The following is a 23,358-nucleotide window of genomic DNA, read 5'->3' on the forward strand; positions in this document are numbered from 1 at the left end:
AAATTAGTGGCACTTTACAGCTCTCTAACTTTGGGACACTTCTTCTTTGGAGGCTGTTGTATGTAACAACGAGATAAGCTATATCACTGGCTGATGCCGGTGAATTCGTAGTTAGGCCTTGCAAGCCTGGTGAAAAAGGGTTGAAAGCCAGGCTTCAACAAGCAGCTGGAGCTTTAGCTCTGCTTGGCATCTGCAGAGTGGGCTTTCCTCGTCATTCCTGGCCTGGCAGGCAGGTGTCTGTAGATCTGAGAAAAGAGACAAACTCTGGAGAGTGGGGTGGGCAGGACTGGATGTCCAGAAGACACCAGGCTTCTAAGACCCACTGATCTAGCCAGTACCCCAGCTGGGTACTTGGTCCAACCAAGGCATGGATCAAAACTCTATCAATTATTTAAGACACTGGTAGTAGTTCTTCAGGAGATTCATATGGGTTCTGTAAAAAAGGGGCCTATGGCGAAGTGCTTCTCTGTCATCCTTAAGTCTTTGATGTCTCTTGTGAATCGGGGGTGAGGGCCTATGGAATGCATTATCTCCTTAATAACTGTCCATGGGACCTGCTTTACTAGTAGCAACTATTGACCTGTCATGGGAAAAGGTTGATTTAAGCTATTTAAGGTGAAAAAAAAGATCTTTTGTAGAAAGATGCATCCTGAAAAGTAGGCGTAGTTGACTTGAGCAGGCTAAAAAATGCTTCATGGAAAAACAAAGCAGACTCTGGCTTAACAGCCTTCAGCCACAGAGGATACCCCCATGGCCATTTCTGAGGGGGTCTAGTGGAGTGTGGCTGGGTCAGGCTCATGGGTGTTTGTGGAGGTAAGGGGTAGGAGGTAGGAATGTGATGGTGAGCAGCTTCCAGCTTCCCTCAGGGCAAGAGCAAATGCAGAGATGCATCTCAGTGGTATGATTCCCTTTGGACCGGCCTGCCTCTGGTGTGGGTTAGGCGGGAGAAGACTAATTGCCAAAACCCAGGAAGTAGAAGTTTGATTTGTTTTCCTATTGTTCTTTCTTTTTATAAACTCTTAAGTCTGTTCCTTTTCATTCTATCCTTTCTGTGTTTGTTAAAATGACATTATAACATCATCAGTGATCAAGATCAAGTATTGCCTCACACAAGGCAATCCTGCCATCTGGTCATTGGAGTGTGTGTCTCTCTTGCAGCCCTTATTTATAAGGGGATGCATTTTCATATCATTCTAATCAAAGCCTGGGTATAGTTTTACGTATTAATTTTTTCATTTATTGCAGCTATTTTTTTTATGATTGCACTATCCTCATAATTATAAATTTGATTGCTTAAGTGAGTATGCTCTAATTTGGATATTTTAAAGCTATTTATATAGAGTTCAGGTCAACATCTTTGTGTATTTCCCCTCCTTTAGATTCCTTTTTTAGAAAGCAATTTCTAGAAGGGAGCTTTATTTCTGTCAAATGGTATAGATGCTTTAGGCATTTGCTACCCCTTGCCTGGGCCTGTTTGATTTCTACTTCTGAGATGTGAGGTTTTGGAATGTTGTACTTGACTTCTGGCCTTAGAGGGTGTGGGTGGTGATCCAGTTTTGTTCTTACTTAACAGGTCCTCCTGGGTCTAGTTCTGTGTCTGTTTCTCCATTTTCCTCCCACCACGGTTTTCTCCCAGCCTCTGCTCTGATGATTTCCAGCTTTCCCTTCTCTCTGCTATCAGGGCATGCAACCTCCAGTCAGCTCTGTTCATCTTCCTCTTTGCATGACAGGCCTTTGCTATCTTGGCCTCTGCTGCACAGGCTAGCATAGTTCGTGCAGAGGTGCCTCTCCCCACACTGGCTCCCTCCCACTCAGCCCCCTGCGGGGAAAGAGGCCCAGGAAAGGCACGCCATGGTGTGGAGGGAAGGAAGAAATTGGTTTCACAGTCAAGGGGCCCACCAGAAGTACTCTGACTGCCAGTTACTAGCCTCCTTTCTTCCTTCCTGTCTGTGTGGTGAATTAGACCCCGGTGCCTCAGAGAAGACCAGAGCAACAAGCCTCCCTGGGCACTGGAAACCTCTCTGGCACTTAGAACTGAGAGGGCCTTGGGGACCACTTACTCCAGTCTCTATCTGACAGATAAGAACATTGTGAGGTGCAGAGAATGACTGTCCCAGGATTGCTCAGTGAGTCCCTCCTCCCCTGTAATTGCTTCCTCTCGCTGCCTGATAGCAACTAGGCACAGTCTTCCCTTCATGCTCATCTGTTGGGCCGACAAAACCACTTCTCTCTTTAAACCTTCCTTAAATAAATTGTGGTAATTCGTGGGCAGGTAACGCTCCTTCTAGAGCAACTCCTTGTTGATGGGATGTGGTATCTCTTCCACAAGGGTGATGCTGGGGGCAGTGAGGAGACGAGACTTGCCCTGACACGCAAATGGACAAAGAGAAGCGGTACAGTGTAATGGTTAGGACAGCATGGGAACCAGGTGCTAGGGTTCAAATCCCTGCACAGAGGCTTGGAGAGGAAAGGGATAGAGGAGTCCAGTACTGAGAACAGCACAAGTCTCTGCCCACTTATTAAAAGTGTGACCATGGGCAAGTTAGCCCTCTGTCCTTTCATTTTCTCATCTCCAAAATGGGAATAATATGATTAACTGAGTTAATAAGTATAAAGGACTTGGCAATGTATACTGAATAACTGCTATGTAAGTGTTGGAAAAAAAGACAGATGGATGGACAGACAAAAAGAAACAGACAGAAAGAAAGACAGAGGAGAAAGGAACCAACCAGGTGATTTAGGCCAGCTTTTGGTAATAAGGAACTAGTGTGCAGAGAGGTAGATAAGAGCAAGCTTCTTTGAGGGAATGAATTTTCAGAAGGACTGTGAAAGGGAATGAGGCCCCCTGCCTGAGATCTTTATTTCATTTGCTGTGTCTTGTTAGAAGTTCCAGATGGCTTGGGAGACTGTGGAACTATGATTATAGCTTCTTTCTTTTCAGCAAAAAGCCTCATTCTATGTGACGAAGAAAGCAACTTTGGCTCACCCAGGATTCCGCTGTCTGCTTTGGGACCTTAGTCTGCCATGAAACCCTCTGGGCTTCCTGACTTTACACTGGGGAGGTTTAGCTGTTGCAGCTGGAATAGCCTCATAGTCTGAAGGAAGGGTCTCTAAGCCCTCCTCTCCCTTCTCCATTATGGAAACAAAGTCAGGAAAAGCAGAGCCGTCAGTGTGCTGTGGATTCCCCAAGCTCGGGAATGTGGAAGTGCACTTAGTTGGACAGTTCATTCTTTGACTTCTGAACATTTGCTTTCTCATGAAGTGTAAGTGGCCCTACACCTTTCACAGCCAATTAGTTGTTGAGCTAATTTTTAAACTTGGCGTGGTGGGTTCGATCTGGGGGATTCCTGAGTTGGCAGCTGACACCAAGGAAAAGGGATTCCTGACCCTTATTTCAGTACTTTCACCTCCCCAACACCAGTGATGAAGGCAGTCCAGTAGTTCACGGAGATTCATGGTTGTTCTTTTTCTGCTAGCAGAGATGCCGCGCCAGTTCCCCAAGCTGAACATCTCTGAGGTGGATGAGCAAGTCCGGCTCCTGGCCGAGAAGGTGTTTGCTAAAGTGCGCCGAGAAGAAGACAGTAAAGATGCCCTGTCCCTCTTCACTGTCCCTGAGGACTGCCCCATTGGGCAGAAGGAGGCCAAGGAGAGGGAGTTGCAGAAGGAGCTGGCGGAGCAGAAGTCGGTGGAGACGGTGAAAAGGTTTGTGCCCCCACCTCAGCCCTGGTGTGCAGCTATGCTAACCCAGCTGGGCTGTGGGCTTGTATCCTAAGAGGGGGAGCCTCGTGGAACTGGCTTACCCTGGGAACTGTGTTCATTTCTTTAACAAGACCATTTAATTCACCACTTATTTCTTGAAGGACATTTCAGTGCCTCCATCTGGTTGAAAGGATCAAACTGTTTTATCTCTGCTGCTGCTTTAATAATAAGTCATGTGCATAAGTACTCACATTTCCAAATGACATTTCCATTTTCTTTTTGGAAATCTGAGGAATTCTTGGGAAACACTGGGTTTACTTCTCATCACTTGACTAATACTTTGCATTATTAATTAACTCAACTCACTAGTTGCCAGGTGCTTGCTGGGCCTAGGGTTACGATAATGAACAAGATAGATACAGTCCCTGCCATGTAGAGCTTACAGTTGGTCTAGACAATAGGCAAGGAACTGAACAAATTAATTAAAAAATGATAAGTTATGATAGATGCTGTATCAGTCAGGGTCTAACTAGAAAAACAGAAACCAGTTGAATGTTGGAAATGGAATTTTAATGCAGAGAATTGGTTGCAGAGGTGATAGAGAACTGAGAAGACTACCAGGGGAGAGGCAGCCCAGAAGTTAGACACAGCAGACTGGAGAGATAATGGAAAGAGGTGTTGTTTCTGGGACCCAGGGTAGAGAAGACAGGACCGTGGTAGTCTTTCCAGTGGAAACTAAAGCCAAGAAGGAGAGGCATCAGCTGCAGAGATGCCTCCCAAAGCAGAGATGGAGGCAGGAGATTCCTGGTGTTAATCCTTCTGGCACATTCCAGTCTCCCCCAGTGGTTGCCATTGGCTGATCCTAGCCAGAAGCCAGCTGACACATAGCTGGAAACAGAGAAGGATAAGGAGTGGATCTGAGGACAAACAGGCCCAGGCCCAGCACAGGTTCTGTGAATGAGATGAATAAGGAGTTGAGGGAGAAAGAGCAAAAGAGAGAGACAGAATGAGAGAGAGTGAGAGAAAAATGAGGGATGGAAGAGTCTTTTTTCAGACTGAGTAGTTAGGTAAAGTGTCTCTAAGCAGGTGACATTGTGGCTGATACTTAAAGGGTGTGAAGAAGCTAGCCATGTGTGAGCTGGGTGAGAACAGGACAAGTAGAGGAGCTAGAACAGAGGCCCTTAAGTATCTTCAAGAGGCGGTTAGAGTAGAGTGTGGTTGGGTAGAGTGTGGTTAAAAGGGGAGGTGCCTTGGGCTGGAGGGGTAGGCAGGGCCCACATCAGACTGGCCCTGTGCTCCCTGATAAGAAGTTTGGATCTTAGTCCATCTGCAGTGGGAGGCCCTCACCCTTTCACAAAGTAAAGCTCTCATCTGCGAGTGCAAAATTAAAAAATAAAAGAGCTTTAAGGAAGTGTCTTCTGGGGCTGTAGCTGGGTGCCTTCCTGGCCAGCACACTTCAGACCTCAATAGCTAATATAGGGGAACTTGAACCCTCTCTCTGACCTAGTTGGTGATCAGGACCTTCTTAAAGTACTCTTTATGTTTAAAGGCAAGTCCTTTCCTTTTATGGTAGTATAGAATTTCAGTATTTCCCTCATTTTTTTTTGGAAAGAACTAAAAAGTCAAGTGCTGGTGTAAAGACAAGGACAGAGCTTCACCATCCATAAAATTAGTGTTTTCCTTCCTCTGAGAGGATGTGAGCCCATGGGTGAAGGGATTGTTGGTGTGTTGGCCAGCTCTGAGTGCTAGGCTTGTGTTGGGTGGGGTGGGGTGGCCCTGGGCCCAGTGGTGTGGCCATCCAGGAAGGGTAAAGAAGAGCATGGCTCTAGATTCTTGTTCACACTGCACTTGCTTAACAGGGGGCTGACTTTGTGAACTGAATGGTCTGCAGGGCCTTCTGTGTCTTATGAACTGGGAATTTTAGACCCTTAATAATGAGAAGAGAAGGAGTCTGGCATTTTTTTATCACCAGGAATAATAGGTTTCTGAGACACTTCCTTTACAGACTGACACGAGGCCTGACATCTGCAAAAAGAGATTGTTCTCTTCTTATCATAGCCCAAGCTAACGGCGATTTGGAAGCCTTCTTCTAAGTCCAAATGGTGCTCCACGGTTTCCAGCAATTCCTTTGCCAGTTCCTCTTCAGAGATTTTGTTGTGTCCTTCCATACTAGGTTGTGGTGGTCTTGGCTTGCACTGCTGCCCCTTTTGACTGGAAGCTCCTTGAGGGCTGTACCTGGTTCCCGCTGTATCTCCAGGATCAGCCCAACAGCCTGTACTGGCAAGCAGTGGATGTGTAGCCACTGCTACCACAGACACCACATTAGGGTGGCCATAGCTCCCTGGACCACTTTGTTTTGCCACTCACTAGCATGCTGTGTGACCTTGGGCAAATTAAGAAACCTCTCTGTGCCTCAGCTTCTTTCTTATCTATAAGGTGGGGATGGTAATAGTAGCTACTTTCATGGGGGTATTTTTGGGGAATGAGGGAATTAGCATATGTAAAAGACTCAGACAGTGCCCCAAGTAAATATTAACCATTTCTCCAGCTTCCTGCTGTGGAGATGGGCCACAAGAGCAGTTGCTGCTTACTGTGGGCTAAGTGCCAAGATATGCAGTTTACTTTCATTCTTTAATTTCCACATCAAGTTTATCAAGTGGACATTCTTATAATCTTAATTTTGCAGATTAGAAAACTAAGACCCAGAGAAGTTAACTTAACTTGCACATGAGGACCCACAGCAAGTGACAGGCAGGGATTAAAACCCATGTCTTTTGAATCTAGAACCTCACACTTTAGCCATGAGGTTATCCCATCTGCAGTCAGTGGTGGGGTTCAGACCTGGAATGACACTGGGGGCTGCTCCCCAGAATATAATTGCCTTCTTGTAAATGAAATGAGGGAAGCTAGGCCAAAGGTCCCCCTAACAACTGGCTTCTTTTCTGCCAAAGGACAGGACAGCCTGGTCCCTGGACTACCTGTCAGATATCCCAGTGTCCTCTGGAGCTGTGAACCCCCAATTTTGTTCTTCAGCTTCACTGCTCTGTGGAGGCATCATCATGCACATATTCAGATGCCAACAGTTTTGTGAGGAACCCTCTCCCCAGCTTCCTCTTCATCTCTGGTTCTTCCCTGACATTCTGGAATATAAATGGTGATTGGAACCTTCCTGCAAGGAGCACACAGGCCTGGAGGCAGCAGCAGGTCTCTAGGTATAGAGTCTGTGGGTTTGGGTTTCAAATTGTAACACGAGATAGTGCTTCTAGTTTGGAAAAGCTTTCCCTCTTCCTCTCTCCTCTGAGCAGCCTGAATATTCTTGGTGTTTAGAGAAGGCTTCTCATCGCAACCATTTTCTTTTTCTCTCTTACTAAAAACAACAACAAAAGTTTATTCTAAGTCTAATGTAAAGGTACAAGCTAGAACCAGGAAGTAAGATGGCTTCTTACAGAAAGAAGAAAAACTTGGGTTGTGAGTAAGAAAGGTAAGCACCTAAAACATGGTGGCTTGCTGTCCAGGATTCCAGCAGCTGTAAGAGCTCAGCTTGGTTCAGACATAACCTTTCCACAGGACTGGAGGCTGACTCCAGGAAGCTAGTGCTCCAGGGTCCAGGGAAGGACATTTAGCAAAGACAGGGCCTTGCCTCTTTAGAAAGATGACATTGGCCAGGTCTCTACTGGAACTACGGGTGGGTCAAATTTGGAAGGAGGGGTGGACTATCTGTGGAATCAAAATTAGGAGGCAAAGATAAGAACACAGGAAATTGCTGGTGGTACCCAGAAGCTATCTTTTGTTCACTTTGAATCTTCTGTTAGCCTAGCCAGAGTTCACCTATCCTACAAAATAACATAGTTGGAATTCGCCAACATTGCTGACAACATGCAACATTTCTGAGTAACCAAAATGCACATTAATGCTCTCCTGGCTCTCCTATTTCTTTTTTTTTAAACAGCTTTATTGAGATAGAATTCACATACCAAACAATCCATCCTTTTAAAGTGAACAATTCAGTGGCTTTTATTTATATTTGCAGAGTTATGTAACCATCACAATCAATTCTACAACATTTTTTTATGTCTCCCAAAGAAACCTGTACTGTTTAGCTATCATTCCCCTAATGCTTTCATTCCATCTCCTGTTCATCTTTACGTCACACAGAGTTCTAATCAGCTTGGCTATCTTGTTTCTTATCCTATTAATGGGTTTAAAGAAGCATATTAGAAATGAGAAGAGAGACTTCTGTTGGCAGGGTCACAGAAATGATGAGTAGGGATTATGGGCTCAGGCTTTGGAGTTGGACCCCTGGGTTCACATGACAGCCCCATCTCTCGCCCCTGACCTCGGGCGAGGCTCTTAACTTCAGGAGCCCATTTTCTGATCTGCTCAATGAGGATAATAAAGAGACCTACCTTGTGATAAATTAAATGAGCTAATGTGCATGACTGCTTAGCACACTGCTTGGAAATTGTTAGTGTCCCTGTTTTTGTTATTGTTATTATTTGACAGTCAACAGTGCAGGAGGAAACAGAATAATTATGAAATTCAAAGCACAGCAGTCTTAGGACAAAATGCCTGTAAGCTCATGACAGGGTAACAGGGATGACCCTGAGTCATCTAGAGAACTTTAAATAATTATGTTCAGCATGTCCTGATTAAGTGCAAGAATTATGAATTTCATTTAAAAAAGCCACACCAAAGTTGTTTTTTTCTTAAATTAGGGTGTAAAGGGGACAGACTTTATCTGAAAAGTACAGCTTTTCAGAACAGCAACTTCCCCAAATAGATGAACAGATATTTGTCATGAATTGAACGTAGCACAGCTGAAGTGTTAAATCACTTTGTTTTATGAAACTTTTTAAATCAGGGGTAGGTGACTTCTTTTATTCAGGGCATTGGCAAGGGAGCTTCATTTGAAATAGTTCAATTCATCTATTTTTAAAGTTGAGAATAGAGAATTTAAGACTTAATTGAAAAGGTAGTAAAGGTTGAACTTCATTTTGACCTGTGGTGTCTTTTGGAAGAAGGGCAGCTGGGAAGAATGGAAGAAAGGGAAAGAAGTTGCAGGCAGGTGGATGGAGACCTACACCTGTTTAGGCGAAAGCAGAGGCAGGTCAGTGACAGTGAGGGCAGCTTGTCAGAGGTAAGTAAAGGGAGAGACGGGGGTTGAGGCTGTGAGTCCTTACACCTGACAGGCTTCAGGTGTGGAAAGCAAAGCTAGCCCGACCTGGATGGGCCACTGGTCCCTCGGTGTGCATGCAGGGAAAGTGCCCTCAGTGGGCCCTGTGCCCTGACAGATCTCTCTGTGGCCCATCCTGCAGCGTGCAGCATAGGCATCTGTTTCTGCCTTCTCCTTTCCAGATAGATTATGACCTCTGATCTCAATCACTGGCCCCCTCCTTAGACCAGAGGTCCCCCTTCCATGTGAATCTGTGCAGTGATAGTGGAAGCAATAGGAGCAGATGAGCCTTTAAGTGGGGATGCCTGCCCTTCCTAAAAGCATTCAGATTTACACTGTTAGCAAAACACCATGCTGGCTTGTGACTCCTGCCTCCAACCTTATCTGGAGGGGCAGGGGCTGCCAGAGTGATTTGAGTATGTGTGTGGGAGTAGTTCAAATAAGACTCCCCTTTCTAGGATGCTCCCCTCTCCCTCTGGGAATGATACAGCAGGCCTTCTTTGACCCTGCTGCTCTACTGCTCCCACCCCCAATCTGGATTATGTGTCTCCTCTGGGATCCTGAAGTATCCAGAGCATCTCACCACACTAACCACATGGTGTGATGATAATCTGTTGAACTGGCTGGCCATCTATGCCATTGCCAGTGGAATCAGGTAGTATATTTTATTACCCATCCACCCCCAGGTCCTGGCACATAGTATTCTATTGAATAAAATAGGGTCCACGTGATACCCCTGATTCCCTGTACATGGTTGAGAGCTTTTGGTTTAAAGTGTGCCCTCCCTGCCTGGAAATCCTCTGGACAGACTAATCAGGGCAGTGGAATGTTGACTTGGGTTTAGCATACAAATCAAATATTATAATGGTAAGACTCTGGGGGGCCCATTTGCTGAGGAGGACTGGTAGGGCAGGGTAAGGATGGAGACAGTGAATGGCCGGGCCAGCCAAGGGACATAGAGTCAGGGGTGGAGATAGGGGGCACCAGACAGGTTCTAAGAGATACTCTAATCGCAGCCTATGTAACTGGTTCACATTCTTTGTGCTGAAGGCTTCATGGGGGCAAGAAAGTGCCTGTAGCCCAGGAGGAACATCCATTTCAGGGAGGATGATGCTAGGCTTGGCCTGGGGCTGGTGTCTTCACAACTTCACACCCTGCCAACTCTTTGGCATGAGTGAGTTTCTGCCAGATGGATATGCGGGTGGGGAGAGGAAGGGGCATGCCAGCTGTGGCAGAGCAAGTTGGCTGGCTTTGTGCCCCAGGGGCTAGCATGAGGTGCAACAGGTGGGGCTGTGGACAGACAGATCGTGACCCATGATAAGGAAAGGCTTCCTAACAGTGACAACAGTTCCTGTTTTGTTCTCCGTGTATTTACATGCTGAACCCTGGCTTGGCCCAGAGTGAGTGCTTGGTAAATATTTTAAATAAATGATTGAATGTTGATGTCTATTCAGAAATGAGCTCTCTGTCACTGGAGATAGTCAAGCAAAGGTTGCCTTGTAATAGTGAGAGGATTGGAATGTGTAGTCTTTAAAGTCCCTTCCAGCTGGAACGCCCCATGGTTCTATAGTTCAGATAAAGCTTATGGTAACTTTTTACTATTGTGACACATGTGGGGCTTCAGATAGTCTTGAAAGGGAAAGAAGGATAGGTGTGTAGATGCACACATACACACACCCACACACTGAGCACTCAGCTGCCATTCTCAACCTTCACTGGCTGAGCCTTGGTTGTATATGGGTCTATGGTAGGCAGAATTTCTAGTGTTCCCTTAGAGATGTCCCTCTCTAATCTCCAGACCCTTTGAATATGATGGGACATTGCTCCTGTGATCATGCTCTGGTATATGGCACAGTGGACCTGAAGATAGGGAGGTTACTAGGATGAGTATGATCTAATCGCATGAGTGCTTGGAGCAGAGAGCTTTCTCAGGCTGGTAGTAGAGGGGCAAGTCAGAGATCTTTGGAGCTCTGGAGCCAGCCACGCCTAGCTTTGTAGATGGAGGGGTCTGTGTGCAAGAATCTGAGAGTGACCACTACCCAATGGCCAGCACCAAGGACCTCAGTCTCATGGCCACGTGAAACTGGATTCTGCCAACACACTTGGAAGTGGATTCTTTCTCTGAATCTTTAGATAGGGGCCCAGTGTGGCCAACATCTTGATTTTGGCCTTTCAATATCCTGAGCACAGAGCCCAGCCAAGTCCACCCAGACTTCTTACCTACAGAACTGTGAGCCCATACATCAGTGTTGTTGCACGTCACCAAACTTGTGGCGATTTGTTATGCAGCAATAGAAAATGAATACTGTGCCCTCTCCTTGGGCTCCATTCGGCTTTTCCAATTTTCTGAGATACAAGCTTAGTGATTGGCTCTAGTTATTCCAAGCTTTTGTCCAAGTGAGCCCTGAGGAACTGCCCCACTTGTTGTGAAACCGGTCTTTTGTGCCTGCAAAATCTGAGCTCCCAGCCTATGGATGTTCACATGTGACAACCTGGGGCCCACCTGAAGACCAGGGCTCGGGCCATAATAGATATCTTCAAGAAGAATTTTCTGGCACCAGCTAGTGGGTACTGGCTTCTTAACTGGGGTAGAAGAACGTGGACATTCCAAAGGCAAGCCTGGTGGGCTCTTGGCTGAGGCAGCTTTCTAGCTTTCTGATTATGGTAGGCATTTTTACCTTTCTTACCTGTTGCTTTCCTTAGACGTTACATTGATTCTCCTTGGCAGGACTGGCCCTCAGGCAGCACTGGCTGAAGCATGTGGGGTGAAGTTAGCAAAGAGATAAAAACAGTGGTCTGGCAGGAGAGTGACACAGAAGGCCAGGTCTTATGGAACCTGGCTGCACCTGTCAGAATGTGAGAGGGAGCCCAAAGTAATGTAGGTGTGAATGTCCAAGAGATGCCAAAGTGAGAATCTCATTGCTCAAAGTGGATCTGCCTCTGAGGAATGGTTGAATGGCACGAGTTGACATCTTCCTCTTGGAAGGATGCTTGGCTCAGCTCCGTGTGATGGACGGATGGCAAGCTGGGGAAAGCCTGGGCTAGAAACCCTCAGGGTTCAGGCTGAGTTTTGTAAATAACCCAGAGCATCTGTTATGCAGGACCAGGGGCAGGGCGAACATATACTCCTGAAAAGGGATAACCTCCATTTTCCAGGTGTAAACAGCCTTGTCCCCAAAGAGGTGATAACACAGGTGGGCAGATAAAGACCAGAGAGCCCTGGCAAGTGGTGAGTGTATAGGTAAGGAAGGGAACTGTGGTTCCTGAAAAATCAGCAGTGGGTCTGTGAGAAGGACACCTGGCCAAGAGCCAGGGGGAAAAAAATTGCTTCTGGGTGAGTCATAAGGTCTATTTGGAGATGAACCAATTTCTCCACACGCTATAGGTGTCACTGGTGCCCGGAGAAGAGGAGGGATTTTATAGGCTCTGGAGGGTCACCTTGTCACTGAGTCCTTTGCCTGTGACTGTAGGCCCTGGTTGTGGTGGGGTAAGTACCCAGGAGGCTGCTGGGCCCTCTGACACAGGTAGGGCATATAATCAGCTAGTTTCTGGCATTGGTCACCACTGGGTGGCAATGCTGGGGGCTGGGTTCCACTGGAGGCAGAAAGAGACATGAGAGAGGGGAGTGCTGATGGGCTTACCTCACTGCTGGTTAACTCCCTTCCTGGGCATCCTAGGACTTGGGCTTATATTTGAAACATTACGATTTAGTAAATGAGGATTGTGAGTGTTCACAAATCAGCATTGCACATAACAAAGTCTCTTTATCACTTACCCCGATTAGCTGCTAATATCTCCAACTTTTCCTTGTCCTTGGCTTTTAGAAAGAAAAGTTTCAAGATGATTCGGTCCCAGTCCCTGTCTCTGCAAATACCGACGCAGCAAGATTGGAAGGGCCCCCCGACAGCCAGTCCAGCCATGTCACCCAAAACCCCTGTGCTCCCTGGAGCCACTTCCCAGCCCATGCCAGAGCCCTATGGCTTGCCCGAGTTCCAGCGGGTCACCATCAGTGGAGATTACTGTGCTGGGGTAAGGTGTCCCATTCCCTGCTCTCCCAAGGGTCCCCCTGGGGCCATTAAGTGTTATATGTGCCTTGTGCAGAGGCCAGAGTCTGTTAGGCTACTGGGGTCATGCCCAGCTCTGATGCCTGGCCCAATATGTGAGTGTCTGGGGAGAAGGTGCACAGGAGGCATAGGAGTCTGAAGAGAAGTTGGATCCTAGTCAAGGTTGTGGGATGTGGATGTGTCTAGGGCACAGCTCATCCCTGTGAGGAAGGCCTAGGGCTGCAGACTGACATGCTATGGCTGTGGCCTGTTAAGTTCCATGAGGTCTCGGGGCCCAAATACTGCTTTCTGTCCCAGTGGTCCATTGAAGAAGGTACCCTGTAGTCTCTGTAGTGTACCCAAATGTTGGATGGATTCAGAGTCCTGATGTTGATTGGTTTGCATGAAATTGTTTATTGCTGATTCAGCTCTTCCTGTGTGCTTAGGTTTAGTATCCTAAAGTACAGCTGGACCCTCCCAACCAGGAAGAGAGGGTCTTGACGAAAAAATGCTGCATAAGCTTGGTTAACGCCAACTCAGATAACTCAGTCACTAAAAATGTACTAATTTCTCCTGGTCGGATGATACATTTTTCTGGCTTACTTCTTGAAGAGAAATATCACTCAGTGCTGGGGTGAAGTTTGATTCTATCTCCCTGACCCTCTCCCTACTACTCATGACTCAATGGGAGTCTCAATTCTTTCTTTCTCTCTTCTTCTTAGCAGTAGTTTAAGAATATCTAGTTTATCTCAGAAAGCAAAATGGCTTACTACTCATAATTTTCCTCTAGCTTTGAAAAATATTTTACTTATTTTTTTGCAATAGAGAATCTTTGCATATGGTATAAAGTTTAAAAGGCACAACAGTTACATCGGTTCTCCAGCCACCCAGTTCCTCTACTGAGAGGCAACCCTTGATTTTGGTTTCTTGTGTGTTCTCACATAGATGGCCTATATTGCCAATAATAAATTATGCACACATTATTTATTTATTTATTTTTCACAAACGACCATTTACTATACACATTATACTGAACCCAGGTTTTTTCACTTAACAGTATATCTTGTAGTTAGTGTCAAATTAATATATATAAAGAATGTTCTTGTTCTTTTTTTACAAGTGCATAGTATTCCATGGTGTGGATGTATCATACTTTAAGTTCCTCTGGATGGGGATTTTGGTTGGGTTGGAAATAGTGCAGGCCTTGTCTGAAGATGTGGCATCCTGACTAGAAGTCCTTGATGTCCACCCAGCCTCTGGCACATGGCAGAGCAGTGGAAAGGGAGAGTAGAGGTAGGTCAACATCCAGCTGAATGGGAGGATGTTGGCCTGGTACAGTAACTAGCTTCTTTCAGTCAGTCTCCTGCCTGGTACCCCTGAACTGGGCAGTTGGTCCCCAGAGAGCTACACGTCCATTGAGAGGTAGGCTGACCTTGCAGACCACACTGGTCCCCAGTGGGTCTGCTGCCAGGCACAGGGCCTGTGGTGCCTACAAGTTGGCTGTGGCCAGTGGTCCACTGGGTTCTGTGTACCAACTCTAAAACTGTTAGTTATGGCCAAAACACCTTGCCATCCTGAGTCCACTGGTTCTGCAGTGTTCAGCTTTGTCATTGGCAGGGACATGTTTTTGCAGAAGGTGTTTGTGTCTGCTTACCTATTCCTCCTGCTTTCAGAAGCCATCCACTAGAAGGTGTAAAATGGAATTAACACACCCTCTTGGGGACACATGGGAGTTAGGGAAGGAAAAGCTACCTCCTTAACGAAAGGCAAGGAGTAACATTTTGTAAAAGCATAAAAATTTGTTTGGGAAAGCTGTATGCCAGATCGTTGCCTCTGAGGATGGAGTGGGGTGGAGGAGGAAGGAAAGTAGAGTTCTAGCTGTATTCATGATGATTTATTTACTCAAAATGAAGATCTGAAAACAATGATGAAATATATTAAAATTGTTAGGTCTGGAAGATACATGGATGTCTGTCATATTATCTTCAGTGCCTGTCTGCATGCTTAAAATATTTCAAAACCAAAAATGATTTTTTTATTAAAGCAGGGGAATCTCCCAGGCCCCAGCCCTCCCTACTCTGTGCTCCACCAGCATCTTGAACCTCCTTCTGCTGAGTCACTTATCCCCTGTGTTGACTGTGTTTAGCTGCTTGTCTCCCCAAGCATGTTCAGATCATTGACACATAGATCCTTCCCAAAGATTAATGAGCCCATTGGAAGATGGGGTTTATCTCATTCATCTATGACTACAGGTAGCTCTGGGAAGGCAGAACATTCTTAGGTTTTGGGAATCAATCAGATCAGAATTTGAAGTCTAACTTTGTAACTTCTTGGTGAATGATTTACATCTCTGGTTTCTCCATTTGTAAAATGGGTTGCAGTGAGGACCAAAATGAACTTTATGGAAAGGGTCTGTCAGTAAGCACTTGTTGACTGGGTGAGTTGGACGGTTACTGGGTCAATCAGAAGGCTGGAACTGGCAAAGCCGCAGACTGAGCAATGCAGAAGTTTTTATTTTTACCTCTGAACCACCCATGTATTTTCTTGACTGAAAATGATGACACGCCTATCACCAGAGGTGTGGTCCAGGCTCTGCCTCTCCTCCAGTGCAGCAGTAGGCTGTGGTTTAATCAGCAGCGCTCATGGCTGGCCTTGGGGTGTGCAGGCTAGAGCACCTGTCTTCTTCCCAGCAGCCCTAACTCTTCTCTTGTGTTGCACATTAGACCCCTGGGCTCAGTGATTTGCTAGGAGGGCTCCTAGGACTCAGCACATAGCTATACTCATGACTAGGACTTATTACATGAAATGATGCAGAGCAGAGTCAGCACAGGGAAAAGGCATAGTGAGTGAGGTCCCAAGGATGCCGCTGCAAGCTTCCTAGGGCCCCTTCCAATGGAGTCACCAGAGCACACTTAATTCCTTCAGCATCAAATTGTGACAACATATGTGGGCTATCAAATACCATGGAAGCTCACTGGAGACTCAGTGCCCAAGGTTAATGAAAACCTTGACTCCCAGCTCTCAGAAGGAACTCAGGTGTTCAGCATGAACCATAGTGTATGTACAAAGAGTTTAGGCACTCTTATTAGACAGGGAATGGTGGAATGCTCTTGAAACCCAAGTTCCCAACCAAGGGCCAGCCAAGGGCCAACCTAGCAGCACATTTTGCGAAGGACAGTGGCCTCAGGCCTGCTTTGTGAATGCTTTTCTTCACATCCGCTTCTGCAGATCACTGTGGAGGACTATGAGCAGGCTGCCAAGGGCTTGGCCAAGGCCCTGATAATCCGGGAGAAGTATGCCCGACTTGCCTATCACCGTTTCCCGCAGACCACATCCCAGTACCTGGGTCATCGGTGGGCAGACACTGCATGTCTGGAAGAGAATCTCCCAGGTAGGGCACTGTGGCTGCAGGTGGAGTTCTAAGGGGAGCATGGCCCAAGAGTTGGTCAGGACTTTTTACTGGCTGGGTGTATTTCCCCTAGGTGGTATTTTAGAGCAGAGTTCTGGTACTGGCTTCTCTACACTGATGTTTGCAGTCTTCCCTGAGAACTGATTCTATGTGCACTGTGTGCCTTGTCCTGGGTACACTGTAGAAGTTAAGAGAGATAAAAGGTAGTCCCTCATGTTGGGGGTCCTCCAGGGATACAGTAAGTGGAGGCTATGTTTATGCTATGCACTTTGGAGAAGTGGAGATCAGAGAGGGCAGGATGGTTACTGGTGGATTCTGCCCTGGGAAGGACCTAGGAACAGTAGTGGCTGTGAGTTAAGTACTATGAATGAAGACACAGGAAACCACAATCTTGAAAGTCAGTGGTGGGGAATGAGCTGAAGGCTTGGTGGTCTGTGCAATTGCCCAGGTCCTGGCTGCCCCCTGGGTGTAGTTGGTGCCGAGATATCTTCTGTCTCTGGCTTCCTTGGAGCTCTGAGACCTGGACTTTGCACCTCTGTTATCAGGGGCCCTGGATAAATCTCATCCCTCCTGGGACCATTTCCCTGTCTTCCTGAGGGAAGTAGAACTCACTGCCCCAGTTTTGGCAAGGGCAGACACAGTACCCAGGGTCCTGGACATAAGTGTGGCAAGCTGGAGGCATGGCTTCACCAATGCCTTTGCACTGTCTGCATCTCACAGGCCACTAGCACACCTGAGGGACTCCAGAGCTGGCTTGTGGCTGTTCCTGGTGGGGGAACCCATTTCACAGCTCTGTACTGCTCTAGCCCCTGTGACACCTCATGTCTGCTGTAGAGGCAGTTTGTTGCTAACACTGATGGGGGACACCCAGTAGGCTACCCATCTTGGTGGCTTCCTTTGAAGAAGATGCCAGGGTTTCCTCCTGGCTGGACCAGCAGCTGAGCAGCTGGACTTTGTGTGGGGCTGGCTGATGTGCAGAGTTGAAGCTCTCAGTTCTACTGATATTTAGCTGATCTGTTCCCTGGCCAGAGACAGAGCTTACCAAGAGTCTGGAAAATTCATTATGACACATGCCCTATAAACTATGTGTCAGGTGTTCCTGTTGACAAAGCATTTTGCTGTACCTGCTATTGCAGCCCTCACAACAGCCTAAGGCAGGGGCTGTTATCCTCAGATGAGCAGACAGGATCGGAGAGGCAAAGTGCTTTGTCAAAGTTTCATAGCTAGGAAATAGCCAAGAGTCGTTTTCTACCTCCTGTGGGCTTACTCACAAAGCGCAGCTGTGGGGACAGAGCTCTGTTGGTGGGACTCCTTGTTCTGTTGGAGACAAGCTCCCTATTCTGTGCTCGTGTGGGGAGGGGGGTGGCTTCCTTATCAGCCCCTTGGCTGCCCTGGACTCACCAAGATGTAGGAAGACAGGGACAATTACTCCCCCTGGGCAATCCTAGGTGCTGTCTGTTCTCTTATTAGGAGAAGACACAGCTGCCCTTCTTAATACATCTGACGTCTCTGCAGTGCCCAGGAGGCTGAAGCTCATTTCCGTTAAATTTTAAAAATTTATTGTAGTGTCAACCATGTGCCACAGACTGTTTTAGGGAATGGGGATATGGCAATGAACAAAACAAACATATACTGTTCAAGATAAGTAAGTGCAATAGTTTTATAGTGGGAAGTGCTAAGGAGACAAAATAAAGCAGGAAAAGGGATGTGAGATGTTGGGGCACAAGGGGGTGGTTAGGTTTTAGATAAGATGACCAGGACTGGCCTCACCAAGAATGTGATTTGTGAGCCCATGTGCACTCATGAGGTCAAGGGCACTTTGCCTTCACTCAGTCCTGTTTTGCAGACTTCCAGCCCCCGCCACGGCCCCAGGAAGACCCTTACTGCCTAGATGATGCTCCTGCAAACCTGGGTTACCTGATCCGCATGCAAGGGGGCATCCTCACCGTGTATGATAGCAAGAAGATGCTGGAGCACCAGGAACCCCACAGCCTGCCCTACCCTGACCTGGAGACCTACACGGTGGACATGAGCCACATCCTGGCTCTCATCACTGATGGCCCCACGTAAGCCAGCTTTCCTCTAGTATACCTCCCTTTGCATGGGTGCTCTTCTGTAGGAAGGGTCTGGGAAAGGCCAAACAGGTCTCTCACCCTTTTGCTTTGGGATTTTCTGCATTAAAGTTGCTGTGTGCTGGTGGCCACTTGTGTACCTTAAAATGGCTGTCACCCCTCTCCCCAGACAGGACAGCAGTCTTGCAGAGTTCCCAGCCCAGGGCATCTCTGTAGATGGGGGGTGAGCAAGGAAGGCTGTTGCTTCAGGTTGTGGGTTTCCCATGTTTCTGGAGGGAAAAGTGCAGGGACCCTGGCACTTTGTACCACAGTCCCCATGATGCTTGCTGCGAGATAAACTGGCAGGAACTTGTCTTCCTGCATATGGCCCCTCACTTCTTGGTGAGCACTTCAACTAATCAGCAACGGAGGTTCATCATGCCTGGCCCCCAAGCCTCCAGGAATCGGTGCTGTGAGTGCCCAGCCAGGATTGGGAGTCTGGGGGAGGGAGAGGGTGCTGGTCACTGCTGAGGGATGTGTCTTGCCCTGCCTTTTGGGTTGTGCTGGGAAGGCTGCAGTGCCAGTCACCAAGGATGGAGAGTGGGCCCTGGAGGCATGGGCAGCATGGGTCCTGGTTCTTACTGATCCAAGGGCAGAGCTAAGACCAGGGAGGGGAAAGGGCAGTTAGGGAGGCTGCCCGTGACCATGTGAGGAAGAGCTTTTAGGGGACGCCTTGGAAGGGAGGAGAGAGGACCCTAGCTGCTCCAGGAGGTGTGAGAGCAGTGGCTGTCCTGTCTGGGGTCCTGCGGGGAGAAGGGAGTGGGTGAGATAACCTTTGAAATCCCTCTGACTCCAAGATTCTCTCATACTCTGCTCTGGGGCTCATCTCAGCAGACAGATTATGGCGATGTTCCAGGATTGGCATCTGCTCTTTATGAAAGTCTGATGTTTTGGATGTCAAGGGAGCTGCTTTTGTTTGGGGGCCACAGGGTACAGGATGGAATAAAGTGTGGTTGGAGGTCCCATGTGGCTTTGGGTGGCGGTGTGTGGCCAGGCCCTGGGCTGGGTGTGGGCTGGCAGTTGGCTGAGAGCAGCGAGTGCTCCACCTTCAGTGGCCTTTGCTGGCTGATGGGGGCATCAGTCCTTGCAGATTTCTGTCCTGGTAATAGCCATTCCTACATTCCTAATCTTTTCATGAGGCAAAACATCCCCTTGTCCTGAAACTTTAGAGTTGAGAGGTCTTCAGGTCTTGGGGTTCACCCTGCACCTACTGAATGCTCTGGGCCTGGCTGCTTCCTGTTGCTTGGGGCCAACGTGTCAGAGGGTGGTTTCTCTGCAGCCAAGGTGGGCAGGTCATGCCTTATAGTTTGACTGTATGACCTATCTTTTGGGCAGATAGGTCATAAACTCCTTTCAAGGAATTAAAGATGGCTGAGGATAGACAGGAGGATAGAAGGAATGAAGGAGGAAGACTGTTGAGCGTCCACTATGCTCAGTTAGGTGTTTCACACGCATATGCCAATTTAACCCTTACTTCTATATTGGGCATTGCCATTTCTGAATTTGTTCATGGGAAATAGAGGTTTGTGATTAACTGCCTAACCACATAAAGCTAGAATTCAAAGAACCTGGATGAGGCCACAAAGCTAGCTCTCTACTGCCCTGTATGGACTCTGCTCATTTCACAGAGCACACGGATATGGCTCTACAGTTCAGCTGGGTCTACACAAAGCTAGGACCTCCTCATCCCTCCCTGCTCCATGCTGACCTTCCATCCAAGGGTCAGTCCCTGCAGACACTGGAGGTCTCCAGACTGAGAGCTTAATATAACTTATCCTCAACTGTGGTTTCTTCCCCTTCCCAACCTGCAGAAAAACATATTGTCACCGGCGACTGAACTTTCTGGAATCCAAGTTCAGCCTTCACGAGATGTTAAATGAAATGTCCGAGTTCACAGAGTTGAAGAGTAACCCCCACCGAGACTTCTATAATGTGAGAAAGGTGCGTTAGTGGACCAGCGTGCAGAGCCACCCCTTCTCTGCCCCCTTCCAACCCACTGGGATGCCCTGAGCCAGTCTGGGGCTAGTCCTGTGTGGCCTTCCTTTGCCAGAGGAGTGTGATGTGTTCGTGCAGAAAGAAGACTGGTTGTGCCTCAGATGCTGCTTGGTTTGACTCTAAGTGGAAGCCTTTGTCCATTCATGTGTATCTGTTGTAATGTGCCTTCCTCTTTGGCAAATAGGGCATGGTCTGCTAATTGGCTGTAAGAGTTGAGGCCAGGCTATTTTTAAAGCGGAGGATGTATTAAATTCACTGTGGAGAGAAAAAGCTATTAAGATCTCTTTGGATTGGGAGTTTGTGGTTTGCTTCCTTTTGGATCAGGAGTGTTGAAGAGAAGCATCCCAAGTGCTCCTGTCTCGGTCCCTCCCTGAGGGGTGAGCAGCTTTGGCCTGGGCTCAGTACCTGCAGCCTGCAGGGGCTGCTGCTGGAGCAGGTGTGTATATTAAATGATTGTGACCTCCAGCTTTTCCATTTTCTTCCATTTAACTAATATCTGTGCTAAACATGGGGCATTTGATTGTGAACAAGTCACTCCCTGTCCACAAGAAGTTCCCAGCCTATTGCTATTAGTGTGGTAAGTGAAGTGACAAGGGTGGCTTTCAGGAAGAGGCCAGAACTGAGCTGACTTAAAGAATGGGTCAGAGTTAGCCAGGCGGAGGGTGAGGTAAGGAGTGGAAGTGAGGGCATTCCAGGCAGAGGGACCAGCATGGGAAACACTCGGAGGGGGGTGGGGTGAGAGAGGAGAGAGATGCTGCTGCTGTGCTGACATAATGCGAGCAGTGCAGTGGGGCAGGGGCTCAGGTGTTGGGGGAGAGGGTGGTGGTGGTTGTGTGGCGAGTGAGATTCTGAATCATACGGGGGCCCATGGGTTTCTCAGAGGAAGCAGGGAGGCAGGCCCGGTTATGTTGGTGCTCTGGGAGAGGAGCACTTGGGCAAGGGTAGAAAGTGGGCCAAACTTCAGGTGAGTCACAGTGGGGTTATCATCTCCCTAGGGTCCCCTCTCCCAGATGTGACCTCTTGAGGACTGCCCCTACCTGGGGTCCCTTTGATAAGGGAGGATAGGCAGGCCAGGGAAGGGTGTAGCCCCTCTGGGAAGCCCAGTTTGGGCCTTCTGCCCTCCTGACTGGGAACACTGATCACTGCTACACTGAAGGCCTCCTCTAGGGGGGACCTAAGGTCCCCTCTGTTAAGTCCAGCAGGGACTTCTACTCAGATGGGGTCATGAGCGTTAAGAATGAGAATTTGGTTTCAGCCCATGGGCTGAGGCTATGGAAGTATCTGGGGGTTTCCAGGCAGAAGCAAAAGGGCATGTGTTGACACCACCTACTTGGCATTTTCCCCTTAAAGCACCATTTGTTCCTTCTTTGTGCACAGCAGGTGCTCAGACAGGTGGATGCCTGAGTCACTGTGCCAGCAGGTCTCCGCCCTGCCCGAATGTCCCCCACATGCCCTGATGGGTGTCCAAGGAAACTCCCTGCCCAGCCCAGTGCAGGCCTGCCCTCTGCATACGGAAATACTCTATGCCTGACTGCTTCTTGCTGCCTGGGACCAACGTGTCCTCACTGGTGGCAATGACTCCAGAACTGTTTGCTTCTGAGGTAGGGCCCAGTGGATGTTCCTGGGCAAAACAGCTGCTCTCTGCTTCCTAGTGTGGGAGACAGTCCTGCTGAAGGCCTGTGATTACATACCAGAGCCGATCCTTGGGGTCCCCTGTCAGTCAGAGATGGCCTTGACACCTGTTCTCTGGCACCACAGCAGTCCATAAACACAGGCCTAGGTGTGTTCCAAGTCAGGCCTGTGCTTGCCCCTCCCTGCCTCCTGGGTGTTGGCTGCTTTATCTTGCCCTACAAGTTTCTACTTTGGGAGGAGAGATGGCTTTCTGAAATGTAGAATGGGCTGGAAGGGTAGCCTCCATATTTCCATAGTAGCTGTCAGCGTTGTGAAGGCAGGCCAGGGCCATGCTCTAACGCAGAAGCTGCGTGTGGCCATGGGTCTGTGTGGGTGGTATTTGTGAAAGTAACTGAAACATCACAGCAGGTCATGGGTTATGATACCATGAGGCCCAACAAGCCAGACTGTGTAACTGAGACAGTTGTTTTCTGTTCAAAGCTAAGAACAAGGGGCTGAGTGTGTTTGCTGCTCTGGAGTTGGGTAGGATCCTTATCCACTTAGATTTAAGAGTCATACCAGGGGTAGAAAATAGGTTTCATCTTCTGTGCCAAACCTGACCAATCTGAGAGTGGCTACCTGAGGCTATTCCCAAAGCTGCGTGAAAGGAGTGCTGTAATCGATTATTGATGTCTGCCATGTGTGTAGCAATGGGCAGTGTTGGCTTAGGGGCCAGGTACTGGCCAACCCTATTTAGAATCTCTACAGTTTGTTTAGACCTGGATCTTTGGTGAAATCAAGGCATGCATTTGGATCTTCTGGTGAATTGAAAACACTGATATCCAATGACAGGCTCTTATTTGTTCCTAAAATAATCACCTTGGAGATTCTCAAGTTTGGATTGCATGCTTTCTGAATTGTCCAGTTGTTTTCTTCCCTCATCTCGTGATTCATGGGGGTAAGGACAGGCTGAACCCCCTGTGGTGTGTCACTGGTATGCTGGAGGACACAACCAGAAAGCCCAGAATGTGCTAAGTCATGCTGAGGTAGTTGAGCCCAGCTGTGTCTGGCTAGGCTAAGCCTGGCTGACCTTCTCTTGTGCAACCCACATAAACCCAGCTCATCCTGGAGGTGCTGATTCTTTACTCTGTGCTTTTAGTGCTTTGAATGTTTCATTTCTCTGATGTCTAGTGGTATGTCTTTCTGGTTGGAGTGGCAGGATTAGTAGCAGGAAGGGCTCTGAGGAGTGAATGGTGTGGCAATGACATAGGCTGACTGGTATAATGCTCACAGAGGTTCAATAGGTCAAATATCTAG

General features: G+C 47.9%; 2 protein-coding genes across 12 annotated transcripts in view; one reads left to right on the top strand and one right to left on the bottom strand.

The window, feature by feature from the left end:
• AMPD3 (adenosine monophosphate deaminase 3) overlaps positions 1–23,358 on the top strand; it is a 44,006-nt gene that overhangs the window by 5,627 nt on the left and 15,021 nt on the right. For 6 of the 11 annotated variants that reach the window (XM_017646083.3, XM_017646085.3, XM_017646087.3 and 3 more), the window contains 5 exons: positions 3,480–3,702; positions 12,697–12,901; positions 16,144–16,306; positions 18,171–18,390; positions 20,247–20,376. In XM_017646083.3, the coding sequence (XP_017501572.3) occupies positions 3,482–3,702; positions 12,697–12,901; positions 16,144–16,306; positions 18,171–18,390; positions 20,247–20,376 (939 nt within the window). In that variant the 5' untranslated portion in view covers positions 3,480–3,481. Of the gene's footprint in view, positions 1–3,476; positions 3,703–12,696; positions 12,902–16,143; positions 16,307–18,170; positions 18,391–20,246; positions 20,377–23,358 lie in introns of all 11 variants that reach the window. The other 5 variants (XM_017646084.3, XM_017646086.3, XM_073216174.1 and 2 more) reach the window with 1 other exon arrangement.
• Positions 12,945–23,358, bottom strand: part of RNF141 (ring finger protein 141) — a 69,710-nt gene continuing 59,296 nt past the window's right edge. The window contains exon 6 of the mRNA XM_073216178.1: positions 12,945–14,830. Within this exon, the coding sequence (XP_073072279.1) occupies position 14,830 (1 nt within the window). The 3' untranslated portion in view covers positions 12,945–14,829. The remainder of the gene's footprint in view (positions 14,831–23,358) is intronic.

Source organism: Manis javanica, chromosome 11, assembly GCF_040802235.1.
Source record: "Manis javanica isolate MJ-LG chromosome 11, MJ_LKY, whole genome shotgun sequence".
NCBI lineage: Eukaryota > Metazoa > Chordata > Mammalia > Pholidota > Manidae > Manis > Manis javanica.